Raw genomic sequence first — 13948 nt, forward strand, 5'->3', positions numbered from 1 at the left:
TTGTTATCAGCAGTACACAGTGTTATCAGCAGAACACAGTGTTATTAGTAGAACACAGTGTTATCAGCAGTACACAGTGTTATCAGCAGAACATCTACCCAGTGTTATCAGCAGAACACAGTGTTATCAGCAGTACACAGTGTTATCAGCAGAACACAGTGTTATCAGCAGAACACAGTGTTATCAGCAGAACACAGTGTTATCAGCAGTAGATGTGAACATATCATCAGCTGAGAGCCAGAAGGGCGCTATCACATTCTAAGATTTTGAGCACAAATGAAGAGGAAACAATCAATTTTTCATGACATATAAACTTTATTCAATCAAAAGTGGGCAAACATTTACTGGACTACGAGATCACTTGAGACATTCTGACATCCATGTAATTGGGCATCCCTACTATAATGGTAGGGAAACAGGTATTGTGCATTGCTCTCACTGAAGACATTAAACTCTGTGTACAGCAAATGCCTTTGTGGGTGTTTTTTTTTTTTCAAGTGTGCCTAGGTTACAGACTCTGTACGGAGGCTACATGATGTTTTCGACGTGAGGAAGTTAAAATTTTAAACTCTCTTTAACTGTGAATGAGTGGATTACAAGTGTCATCACGTTCCACAATGCAAGCTGTTTCCAAACTGCAAACCCTTCCCACAATGCCACTCCTTCCCACAATGCCATCCTTGGCCTTGTCTTCCGCACAAGTGTCGGAACAAACGCAGTCCCGTTGACTCTCCTTACAAGGCCTTGTGGCACCAAACAAAGGACACGACACGACACCAATCAAATACAGAACCACCTCCGCAGAGGGCGAGAGATGTCATCAATGTAAATTAGCTGGCAAAGGGTGAGGGTGGGGGGGGGGAAGAAATAATATATCAACTTGTTGTTGGTTGCTATGGCAACTGTTTCCACAACCGGCCAAGCTTTCACCAACACTAGATGCATACGTCCTCCTCACACGCATTGCGCCAAACGATAAGTCGCCATGACTGATACCACACATTGCCGATGAAACGGTGCTATTTCATTAATCCAACCCAAGGACAGCATCCCCTTTGAAGCTGGTAATGGCATAAGAGAACACGCAATGTATAGGGTCTGTCAGATTACGGGTATGGAGAACGGGATACACAGACTTAAATTGATGAAATGGGCAGACAGAGAAGCAAAAATGAGCATATGATGCCAGTTTTGGTACCCTGGGGAACCAAACAGAAATCTGTCATTCTATTTAACTATTCATTCTCTCTCTCTTTTTTTTTTTCAGGGTGGTACCCTAGGTTACCCCCCCCCAAAAAAAAAAAAAAAAAGAAGAAGAATGGGTGAAAGTTACTTCTAGTGCTTTATGGAAGAAAATTCTGCTGCAAAAATGAGTTCAGCAGTGCTGCAGCATCACAACTTCAGCGCTTAGCACACACGCTACAGACAGCTGCATTGCACTATGCATTACCAGTCCATGGAAGATGAAAACTAAGTTATCATATAGTAGGTTCATGGGCTAAAATGATCTCATTTTGAATTTACTGTTCAAAATTGTACTAAAGTGTCTAAAAAAAGTTATATATAAATCATCATCGTTAATATCAATGTTATTACTATTGTTTTCATTATGATTATTATCATCATCATTATCAGAAGTAGTAGTAGAGTAGTAGAGTAGTAGTAGTAGTGGTTGAAGTAGTAGTAGTAGTAGTAGTACTGGTAGAAGTAGTAGTAGCAGTAGTAGTAGTAGTAGTAGTAGTAATAGTAGTAGTAATAGTAGTAGTAATAGTAGTAGCAGTAGTAGTAGTAGTAGTAGTAGTAGTAGTAATAGTAGTAGTAATAGTAGTAGTAATAGTAGTAGCAGTAGTAGTAGTAGTAGTAGTAGTAATAGTAGTAGCAGTAGTAGTAGTAGTAGTAACATTGTATAATTATGGAAGAAAATCTCTTTAACAGGGCTAAATTGGTATTGGGATCATTATTGCAGAGTGCTAAATTTTTGGCCTTCAAGACATTATGTTAGTATGTAAATATACATCTTATGAACACGATACGGTGCCATTCAACACAGTACGCAAGGGTATGAAGGTACTCCAGGGTACCATGTGGTACATCATATATCAAATATAATCTGTAATGAATTCAAAATGAGAAAGAATTGGGAGGATTTTTTTAAAGATATATCCCTATCTTTCATGCTCAATATAAGGTAGGTAGAGAGAGAAAAAAAGAAGAAGATATAAATATAACTTGGGAGACAAATGCACTGTAGATACATGCAGATACCTACCAGTAAGATGATTATGCAAACTGATAGACTCAAAGAGAATCACTTAGCATGTGATCTGGATGACCAGAAATGTGCAACTCTGCGATTGCTTTTATTCGCGCCACGTAAATAAAAACAGGCCCTCCCCCTTGAATGGGCACCCTCTGGACCTATAACAGACACGAAATGTTGACAAAGAGGCTAGACACATTGTCTGAGCGTTTCAAAACCTTTCAATCACACAGAGTTCATTTGCAGAATTAGGCACCGGGGATTAGATCAGCTTGTTGATCTTGCATCGCTAAAGGTCGCTTCAATCAAAGGCTCAGTAATCGCCGACCACGGAGCCTTCGCCGGATTCACGTTCCCTCATTCGATCGACGCTCCTGTTACTCTGCAGGTTTTTCCCTCTTCTTCTTCTTCTTTTTTTTTTTAAAGATGGAGACAACTTGGGGCCCCAGAACATCAGTAGCAGGTACTTTATCCTTCCCTGCCCTCCTTTCCCTATACCTCCCATTTATCTCATGTCATGACTCACTGCACGGCTACATCCGCTAGTCACTATCGCTTGATCCAAATAAGATCAGAGGGAGCCAAGTTTTATGTGAAATCACTTACAGTGCCATGGAAAAAATCAATATTCCTTTCAATATAACATTATGCATTTGTATATACACAACTAAAATGAAACTGACATTCATATCACATTAAGATATTTCATGGACTGCTTACAGAAAAGAGACTCACCACAGCACTGGAAGAGGTATTAAATTTCAAATTTGGAAACTTTCATGTGTACTCTTCTATCATTGTCCTGTAGAGGTCCGTTTGTGAAGTATTGATTATCATTTCCCATAATTTGAATTTTCAGGACAGTATTCCTTCCCCCCAAATCCATTTGATAAGGTTTTGTGGGTTTTGATGATGATTCATACTATCTGTACCTAAGATTGATATCTGCAATGGGTCATCAAAATTCTGCCATTGGTGGTTCTTTGTTGTTCCCTAGATCAATTTGCAATACAAAAACTCATACTACAAAACTTTCATGATTCAGATGAGCAGTATCTCCCTAGCGTGTAAAGGAAATCATTTTAGTAAATATGAGACTTGCAAATAATGTATTCATGGCAGCTTTGCACAGACAGTAGATCATAGGCTACCTTCGAGAGATAAAGAAAAATATTTTTGCCAATCATAGAATTTATACTCATCAAAAGTAGCACAAAATACAAAAAAAAAAATTAATGTAATACAAATATTTGCATTTTTACAGTAACTCAGAGACTTGCAACACCATCAAATGAATAAGAAATGGCAAATCTTTGGTTCTGATTGTCATGAGCTGAACAGTTGACTGTGTGCTTATGTTATACCTTCAGAGATGTGGAATGTATTGTAACACAACTCTTCCTTGCCAGTGAATTACGGGTGTGTCTGAACAGTCTTCGGGGTATTGATACTGGTCACCCACGCCACAAGTGGTATGATGTCATGTCACCTGATAAATCACATGACCTCCCTATCTCTTTCTCTGATAGGCACCATAAGAGGAGATACATCGTATGTAGCAAATGCAGGAGACGTCTACCAGTCAATATGTTAACTACCGGCTTTCCTTGAAAAACAGAATACATTTATCTACGGGCACAAATTGTTTCGAGAACCGCTACCGCAAGGGGTTTCCGCTCGCTCAATAATGCAGGCCACACTGATCTTGTGGGAAGGGGAGTAGGGGAGGGGAGGGGAGGGGAGCGCTGCGGGGCCGGCAGAGGAGACAGATTCCTCGCTTTGAATCCCGTCACGTTAATTGGTGATGACATTTGTGGGCTGCATAAATCGAAGCTTCATTCGGAATGGTTTAGGGAGGCTGGTTCCTCGCTGAAGGGTGATCAAAGACAGGAGTGATTAGAAAGAAAGTTTCTTTTACTTCTCTATGATGAGCCATCCACCAAAAGGTGATGAACTACCCGGGGGGGGGGGGGGGGGGGGGGGGGAACCATCTCACATCTATGAAGTAGAAGTATCATAGACTCAAAACTCATGCCGCAACATGTGAATGATTTGATCGCAAACAGCATTCTTGCCAATTTGGGAATATTTTGTGGTTAAACCTGCTGAGAAACAGAGAAAAGAATGAGGTAATATGGGATGTTCTTAATCATAACTTCCGGATTACTCCTCGTTGAATGCAACAAGTGAGGTATCATTGGAATGGTTTTATTTTGCTTATCTGATAATGGACTTACTTTAGAATGTTTGAAAATGACATTTAGCTCATTTTACAATCAAAGTCTTCAGCTCTACCTCCCTTGTTTCTTCTCTTATACTTTCGAAGAATTGCGCAAAACAAGGAATTTAAACACAGCTTACAGTATTTCATTATGTCTATGCAAGCATGATACATATGGAATAGAAATCAAAATATTTTAGATTGAGAAATTAAATATTTACATCTCTGGGCAACAGCAGGTTATTAACACCCTAAGAACAAACATGTGTACATGAAATAAAAGAAATGAACGGAGAACTATGGAAGAATATGATTAAAACTGCATCTATCATACTGGGAAAGAGATCTTTTCTCCGTGTGCAGCAGCAAACTATCAATGATAAATTATTGTGCAGTAGTCCTTAAAATGATGCTGAAGTTACACTATGAAAAAAGGCTCAATTAAACATGCATTATACAATGTGATCACTTATCTTAAAAGCTCATTCAAGCGCAAGTCAATAAATGGAATACACCACCCAACTTTTTTTAACCACTTTTCCAACTTTCTTTCTTGATGAGTCTTTACAAACAAAGCTATCATGCGGAATCAAACCATGTAAAATGGATCAACACAGACTCAATTAAGATGCCCATTGCACACGGCCTTGCCCCTACAATCTATAGGTGCTAAGACTTAGTGCTAATGATATTCTGTTTCATTGTACGTAGAGACCATGATGTTTTGGTTTTCTCCTTTTGTTGTGACCATTCCTCATGAGATGCATCTACAATTAACGTATTGGTCAATCTTCCACGCGAATGACGCACATCGAATCCACTTGGGAAATAGTCATTGCGGGTCTCCCCTCATTAGCAATGCACTGAGTTGTATTTTTAATCTTGCACTGATAAGGCCCGGCCTAATTCGGCCATAGACCATCTATTTTGTCCCAACAAATACTTCGACTAATAATGACCATGTTCAATTTCTAATGAAAATTTGCTGAGTAGAAGCAGTAATACTTATTTTATTTGATATATAACACAGACTGTAGGTTCTACAACCATGTACATATGTGTGTGTGTGTGTTTGTGTGTGTGTGTGTGTGTGTGTGCGTGTGTTTCTGTGTGTGATGTGTGTGTTTGTTGGCAAGGAGGGTATATTTTTTCTTTAGTGTAGTTATGTGTAAGTTTGTGTACAAACGTCAGCTGTACGTTGTGCCTTTCAGGTCGTGCACAGATTGATTTTTTTTCTCATTGATCATTCATTGTCCATTGTATATTGTGTCTACATTCAAGATGAATGTTTAGCCACGTGAAATTAGAGAGATCAAATAAAGATTATTGAAAAAAAAACTGTATATGTGTGCAATGTGCAAAATTCACAGTATCTTCACGATACTTGACGTATTACATGTCAGCGAACGACTCCCTTACTTCCTTCAAGGCGAGAAAACGATTAATCCGACCACTGTGCTTAGGCAACTCAATATCCCTCACTCATTCGCATGGATGCACAAACCCAAGGATGCGTGCCGAACAAAATCCACGTGCTTGCACAAGCACATGGCATCACGAGAAGAAACAGACCACCATAATATACCAGACACCTACTATCATACATGCTGAGATACATTGTTTTGGACAAAAACAAGCAAAATCAATTTTGAAATGCAGTTGTGAAAATATCATGTAAGCATTCTTCTAAGACTGTTTCTTCATATTCGGGTATCATAATAATCTATATTTCATTATCAATAATCATTATTACCATCAAATCGATGAATATGTTTGATACATTTGACAGAGCTGTTTGCTAACTTAACTATTTTTGTAGCACTTTCAACCTTTGCCATGTACTTGTGTACTCAGAGAGTCATATCCATACAGCCAAGTTTTTTTTACTCCTAAATCACTGGTGTGCACATGATATTAACAAGAAAAGAAAGAGAAAGAGAACATAGAAATGGACTCACCGGTTTCCGAACATCCGGCAGAGTGAAGTAGAGGAGGTAGACAAGTGGAGCGAGAAGGACGTAAGTCACCTGTTTCCTCCAACCTGAGGGCCAGCTGATGTCTAGGGGCTCCTCCACCTCCATATCTGCCATGTCGGGCTGTGGTTGCCATGGAGACCGCATCACACAAGTAGAAGTCAGAGGGGAGAGGAGGGTGGAACAAAAAACAAGCAACAGGATTAAAGGGCCATGTCAGTCTTTGAGCAGGAATATTTTGCACATTCCCTCGCTGGAACTCTAGTGAACACACCACAATCATAAGAATACCATATTCTTGTTTTTGTCCAGATAATTGTGATCACAGCTTTGTTGCAACATTCTTTCTTACATATCAATAGCTTAACCTTTACTTGCTGAACACCAGTCCATCAAAAATGTTCACAGGCAACATTCATCAACATCACATTTAATATAAGTCAGTATCAAACAGCATCACAGAGTATCTCTGTGCATGTAAAGAAGGATAATGATGCTAGAACCATTTTCAGTCATTTTGTTTTAGTTTTGGTGCTGTCATCATATTCTCTGATTGCATACATTTACTTAATGTTCACATGATACTTGGTAGTAAAATAAATGTTCCCATCTCCATAAACCAGCATTAAAACTGATAATACTTACAGCAACAAATGCTCATCAGCAATTACAAATTTGGATAAGATCAAACATAATTCTAAGAAAGTTTTCTTTTTCCCCCATCAGATTCGTCAGCCGTCACTGAGCGGGATAATGACTACTTGGTGTCTTTAGAGAATTGTGAATATCCGTCATCATCAAGACGGTTGTCAAGACAAATTATAACAAACAAAACAGGTCAAAATTCTCATGACGTATCTACCTACATCAAAAGTGTCACTTGATATTCTTTCTGCTTTTTAATTAGAATGCTTTAGTCATTTATCAAAATGAACAAGAACGTGATGTGTACTGAAATTGTCATAACATTAGTGTCTGTGAAAAATACTCAGATCACACAATATTCTTCGCTTTTTGATATGCAGATTATAAGTCTTGCAGTAATCTCTCAAAATTTTATCTCATCCATCTGGTGAACCCATCTGTGGACACATGAGCCTCTTAGAAATGTGGAGGTTAGTTGTCCTGACTTTCTGTATACTTTCAATCAAAAAAAAAGAAAATTGATAAAATGAACGACATCTTAGTTTTCATATTTGAATCATCCTCCTTAAAAGGAAGGCTCTGAATACTTGTTTATAACCATCTAAGCACAAACATAAATTACATTGCCCCCCAAACAAAATTCTGTTGTAATGAAAACATTCTGAGAAAATAATAAGAAACACAGTTCACAAGAATTAGGAGCATAGGGAGACAATTCTAATTTTAGAATGGGTATTTAAAAATACTTTAGGATGGAAGAACAGAGCAGAATGCCAAATTAAACCACAATATCACAAGAAGCTTTGTTTTATATCAGCACAGTGTTGAAGATGGTCTTGTCTTGAGTTTAGTGTTTATGAGAAAATATGGAAGAGGCACCAAAAGATAAGATTCATTTCTTTCTAGGACTGATACAAAGCTGTGTGTGTGCATGTTGTTTGCCTTCATTTTCCTTTTTTTTTTCTTTTTTTTCTTTTTTTGCGTGGAAAGGCAAGTCATCTAATGGCCATGTTCATCAATCATGACAGTCAGTTACAAAATCAGGTTTGATTCAATTAAGCTTAATAGGAAAAATGGTCTGAAATATTAAACACCCTGCATTTACAGAAAAGTATGCATTTTATCTGTGTGTGTGTACATGTGTGTGTGTGTATTTTTCATGTGTCTGTCCATGTATGTTTTTGTTTGTGTGTGTGTGTGTGTGTGTGTATATATAGGTTACTGACTGTGATAGGAGGCAATCCATCATTTCATTCTCGGCATATCAATATCTTCTTTACTGGGATAATGGATAGGTTTATCCACCACTAACACAGGACGGCATTCTCATCCCTACGAAAGGCGATACGTTCTAGGTAAAATGATGATGTTGCTTGAAAGGCCAAATGGGCTTCAAGGGAGAACTTTTTTTTTTGTGGCTATTTACCGTGCCTCACATGTGCGGACCAGCCATCATTCACTGGGCGATTGTCTCTCGATTATCCCGGGCCACCGATCTACGAGGAAATCAGCGTTCGCAGAGCTGCTAATCCCGTGATCAATTACCCCCCGGATAATCCCGGGGCTTCCTGGGCTGCCCCTTGCAATTACAAAATCCAACTTTTTATGCTTTCTCTCTCTCATTTTGAGGAAGACTGGGCCACTAACATTATATCAAAGCCTAGTGCAAGGACAATGCCCTTCTTGCTATCAATTGAACAGACATGTAATAATCAATCCTCAGCAGGGGATCTGACATTTTTTTTAAACATCCATGAAATTGGAACATTCTGAGATGAGAGTGGGAGTGGTTATCAACAGCTACAAAAACTAGAAATGCCAAACCGAAAGGCAAAAAACCTCCCTTGTCGTGAATAATATCAAAGGTACAGTAGGGTCCTACTATGTGGAAAGGGAAGGTAAACATAGTGCTTACTAGGCTCTAGAGGCTTGATCAATTAAACTGTTCCTTTCGGAAACCCGGTATGCCAGGTTCCTAAAATGTACGCAAGTGCTCTGCATATATGTGGCCTGAAGTCGTGTTTATTTGTATCATACTGAGCAGAAAAATAACTTTTAGGGAAAGATTAGAGTTTCTGCTAATTGATAGCTTGTTCTTTTTAATCTCAGAAGTGCATGAATTTTAGCGTAATTTGAATTTTCCAACGTAGTAGTAAGCTTGTTTGGCCAGAAAACTTGTACGAAGACGTACATAGCAATCAAGGCTGAGCTCAAAAGATTTTGACTTTTGCTGACCCAATTCGGATGCCCTTATACGTGTACAGCAAAACAATTTGCCAACCCAGAACATGCTCTATTTATATCTCACGTCCGATCAATATTTTGCATTGTTCGATGGCACATGCAATTGAATGTGGAAAGGGAATACATGAACTGCTTGACTGCTTTTGCACAGGCGGGTTACCAACCTGTCTGTTCTTTGTCAACGGGCAAAAAGAATCTAATTTGGGAGCACTGAAGTTCTCAAAGACTTAATTGCAGAGGATATGGGTTAAAAAAATCTTATATTGCCCAAATTTTACAGGTTTACAATAAAAATGAATAAAAGATTAATGTTAGGTGATGAAAGCAACTTTCGAAAAGATTGACCGAGGACAATTATACAATTTAATTTCTAATTAAAAATGTTAAATACTTGACTTCAATAGAAAGTGAAATACATATTATGTGGAACATTCCTATTTGAAGATATATTGCTTTTACAAAATTTGCAAGGGATCTGAGTACCATCAGCCCTACTATACTATATGAGAAACCAAGTTTGTATTTACTATTGGAAATGTAAAATTAAATTTTGCCTTCTGACTTTGATCATTTGTGCCCAGTACTCAATCAATTAATCAGCCTGTATTTCATTTGCAAAACCATTATCTTAGAATAATTTGGTACAAACACTGAAATTAGAGACTTTGACCTTTGATCTCTAACATATCAAATTATATCATTTTGAATATCGTCTTGTCATACAATTTTTGTGAACAGAGTTAAATCATATTTTATCTCATATTACTTAGCTTTCAAATAATACAAAATGTCAAGAATTTCATCAAGAAATGTGTCAAATTATTTCACAAATGTGATTACTGATTCCCCAGGTGAATTATACTCATGGCAAAGTTTGGACACTTCTCGGGGAAATTTCTACACTTCAAATTCCCAACAAAATGGGTAGACTGTGAAATTTTCCTATTTCCCTCTCCTTCCCTTTGAACAATATCACCAAAGAAGAAAATTTTCGTGCCAAAACAGGACAACACTTGGGGGAATTAGATATGTGTGGTATGTTGTTTTGTCAAACGTGAAATTGTCATGAAGTTATTCAAGTCATTAGCAAGACAGACATGGGTAGGTTTTTAACTATATTGGCCAGCAAGGATTCGAGCAATGTCCCTCACATTGATGGCAAAAATAAAGACAGTGATTATACCGATAAGAACAGAAGAATGAGAAGTAATATGACACTGATACTCCTGACATCACTGATGTCAGCCATGATAGAACCAATGCCAATAGTGCACTATGAATTATAACTTACCCCATCGTGCATTCCACCATCCTCTACGTGATAAGGTGCTCCTGCGGGTGTAAGTTGTTCTGTGCTCTTTTCAAATTTCTGTTCCACACCGTTTGCAACTGCACCCCCATTTAATCCATTATTTTGTCCCCCGTTCACCGTAATTTGCACTCCATTGTTTTTCTCCGCCCCCTCCCCGACACCATTGGTGTTGGTATGCTCTGCCTCAGAGTTTGCAGTCGGAGTTTTACTCTCACTGTCGGTTATTTGCGCATCCACACTGTTGGGGTGTTGTCCATTTGCGGGCTCCTCATTTGACGCGTCCCCATTCGGCGTCTGCGAGCCCAGCGGACTGTCACACGCCTGGGACACTGTGGTGATCTGCGTGGGCTCATCCGTGATCACGTCCCCGTTGACGTACCCGTTGTGGTACGAAATGGTCAGTTTCTGGTTGGACCGGGCACTCTCCGGCCTGCTGGATGATTGTTCATTTTGCGGCTGGGAGGCATCCTTGCCGTTCCCCGTGGGGTGGACGAGAGAGCTTCGCTGTCTCTTGGCCATGGAGTTCATCTGAATGGCTTTATCCTGAACAACGATGTCAGCTGCAAGAAAGCACCCAGAACAATCAACTCATTACTTTAGAGAGATGAACAAAGTTAGGAGCTAGAGTATCAGATGATGGTGAAAAGGGAGCAAAGTGGTAAACAAAACTTCCTGTCTAAAAAAACCTGCCGGTGTCGGGTGTTGCAAATTTTGAGTGAAGTTGAGATTGAGCAATCTAACTCTTCTGCTTTCAATTTGACCAAAAAGTACTGACTATCCCAAAAGATTCAATTGATGTGTTTGCTGTATTGTGGGAATAGTCAGCATTTTACATTTAAAGTACTTCTAGCTTCAGGGCAAGGATTTCTTCCTTCACTGGTTTCACATGACATGTTTCATGGTGGAATCCAATGTCTTGGTATATTTGTACTGCTATCTGAGGGGATACAGAAAAGTAGCATCCACAGAAGAAACCTCAATGAAGACTAAATTGGTTAACTCTGGTTGCATTTATTCCTGATTATCTGACAGTGGTATACATTCAAACATAACTTTAGGGGTTCTAGCACTTGATAAAAGAAGAAATGTAAAAGCTTTGACAGCAGGTCATTAGACAGGTTCATTTACAAATACAGGAAAAAAATACCCCCTTCTATTTCTAGTATGTTACTCAATGATGATGAAGTTTTTTGTACTGATCATATTTATGACACTGATGATAAAAATTGATCTTCATGTTCTGCCTTGCCGCCATAATATGCGGAGCTCACGAGAGGTAGAACATATCACCCAGTCACAACAATGAAGCCTGCATCCCCACTGCACTCACTCCATTCTACCCAGAGCATTCTAGCCAGACCACACGCACTTTCAATCACATACATGCTAAATGAACTAAACATGATATTTGACTCTCTAACAATAGTACATGTCTACACACCTTGGGCTGTGAATAAAGTGGCTTTTGTCTTCAAAGAACCACGATGGGGCTTGAACCTTGACCCTTATACCTAAATGTTCAGTGCACAATCTAACAGACCACAGCACTTCCACAATTCACCACATCTATTAAGAGTCCTGCTGAAAGTTTTCTTTTTCATGCATAGACCCTACTTTGATTCCCCTTTCTTGTTTTACTTGGAAGTTTTTCCATCATCTAAGGTGACATATATCTATATGGTTAAACCAGAAATTTTCATGTGCATGAAACTTTTGTTGTCTACACAATGCATTGAATGCCTGTGGTAATTTGCATAAGTTTCATGCTGCAAAAAAAGCCATCGGCCATAATTTGCGAAAGTTTCCTGGCATGAATGTTTCTGGTTTTATAAGAGTTTATCAACAATGCATTCCTGCGGTAAATTTCAATTTGTTACTCTCTCTATATATATATATGGCAGATATTTTCACAGAAGAGTTCAAGGACCTGCTTTGAAAGGTCGCTTCATAAATCTATCAATATATCTGTACCTAGCGCTGTAGATATTGACATCAATATTTTTTTTCCCACTCAAAGAAGCCAGAGAATCTTGAACATATGCAGCTGGGTGCAAATCCCTCCGGTAACATCTCCAATTTATCAGCTTGTCGCCATGGCAAGAGGCAGCGGTGGGCGACAGCACGTAACACAGAGAACATTTTGCTACCGCAGTCCTCTTTGCTCCTCAGTGCTCGCAAAAATGGCGCAAGTCACCTAAATCCTCTTCTGCTTCATTGGTAGAATTTACATCATCCCTATCCAAATCCCCCTACCTCCCACTCAATCTGCCCAGAGGACAATCGCTGCCTGGGGCTGTACGAGCGTACGCAGGGGTGGGAGGAGGTTTGGGTACGGGGGTTGGGGAATTGATGGAAGAAGCTCAGTAAAAAGGAGAGGGAGCGAGGGAAAGGGAAACTCACATTTAACAATACATATGTTTCGGGGCTGCATGAGCAAAGTGGTGGGAGAAGGCCTGGAGTGTAGGGGTACAGTAAAAGGTGGAGAAAGTTCAGGAAAAAGGGGGCAAGGGAAAAGGAAGGGGTTATTCACACATGAAAATACTTCGGTTTGGGGGGCTGCATTAGCATACACAAAGGTGGAGAAAGTTCAGGAAAAGGGGGCAAGGGAAAAGGAAGGGGTTATTAACACATGAAAATACTTTGGTTTTGGGGCTGCATTAGCATACACAGAGGTGGAGAAAGTTAAGCAAAAGGGGGCAAGGGAAAAGGAAAGGGTTATTCACACATGGGAATACTTCGGTTTTGGGGCTGCATTAGCATAAACAGTGGTGGGAAAAGGTTTGGGGTGTAGGGGGTGGGGTAACAGGTGGAGGAGGTACAAGTTCAGGAAAAGGGGGCAAGGGAGAGGGAAGGGGGGGTACTCACACATGAAAACATGTAGGTTTCTTGTCAATTTATGATGGTGCCTCCTCATGATATTGCTAAAGGGATGATTTACCAACTAGAATGTCAGATGCTTTTACACCATCCACTCATTTCACACTTTACATCATCAGGACCATAGTCTTATAGCAGCCTTGGACATACAAGTTGATTGCCAATAAGACTAGAGGCATCAAGTCTTTGCTTATTTATATTAGAACCATAAAAAGGTGATCTCTTTATTAAGAAAATGCCTTGATTTAGCATTCAATATCATTTTCATATGATTGGTTTGGAATTTGTTCAGTCGACCATGACAAAAAAAGAAGAAGTAGTATATGATATCTTAGATTTATGTCATCTGCCAAGCAAAAAGACATATTGAAAGCAATGAAAAAAAGAATCTATTATTCAGAACCATGATATACCAA

At 39.2% G+C, this 13948-nt stretch overlaps 1 protein-coding gene across 1 annotated transcript in view; it reads right to left on the bottom strand.

Moving 5' to 3' along the window:
* Nucleotides 1-13948, bottom strand: part of LOC139721685 (sodium/potassium/calcium exchanger 2-like) — a 107926-nt gene that overhangs the window by 33683 nt on the left and 60295 nt on the right. The window contains exons 5-6 of the mRNA XM_071633015.1: nucleotides 10635-11215; nucleotides 6440-6577 (exon numbers count right to left, since the gene is read on the bottom strand). Coding sequence (XP_071489116.1) covers nucleotides 6440-6577; nucleotides 10635-11215 — 719 coding nt within the window. The remainder of the gene's footprint in view (nucleotides 1-6439; nucleotides 6578-10634; nucleotides 11216-13948) is intronic.

Source organism: Diadema antillarum, unplaced genomic scaffold (genome assembly GCF_040938485.1).
Source record: "Diadema antillarum isolate AM-2024a unplaced genomic scaffold, OU_Dant_1.0 scf00000147, whole genome shotgun sequence".
In the NCBI taxonomy this organism is placed as follows: domain Eukaryota; kingdom Metazoa; phylum Echinodermata; class Echinoidea; order Diadematoida; family Diadematidae; genus Diadema; species Diadema antillarum.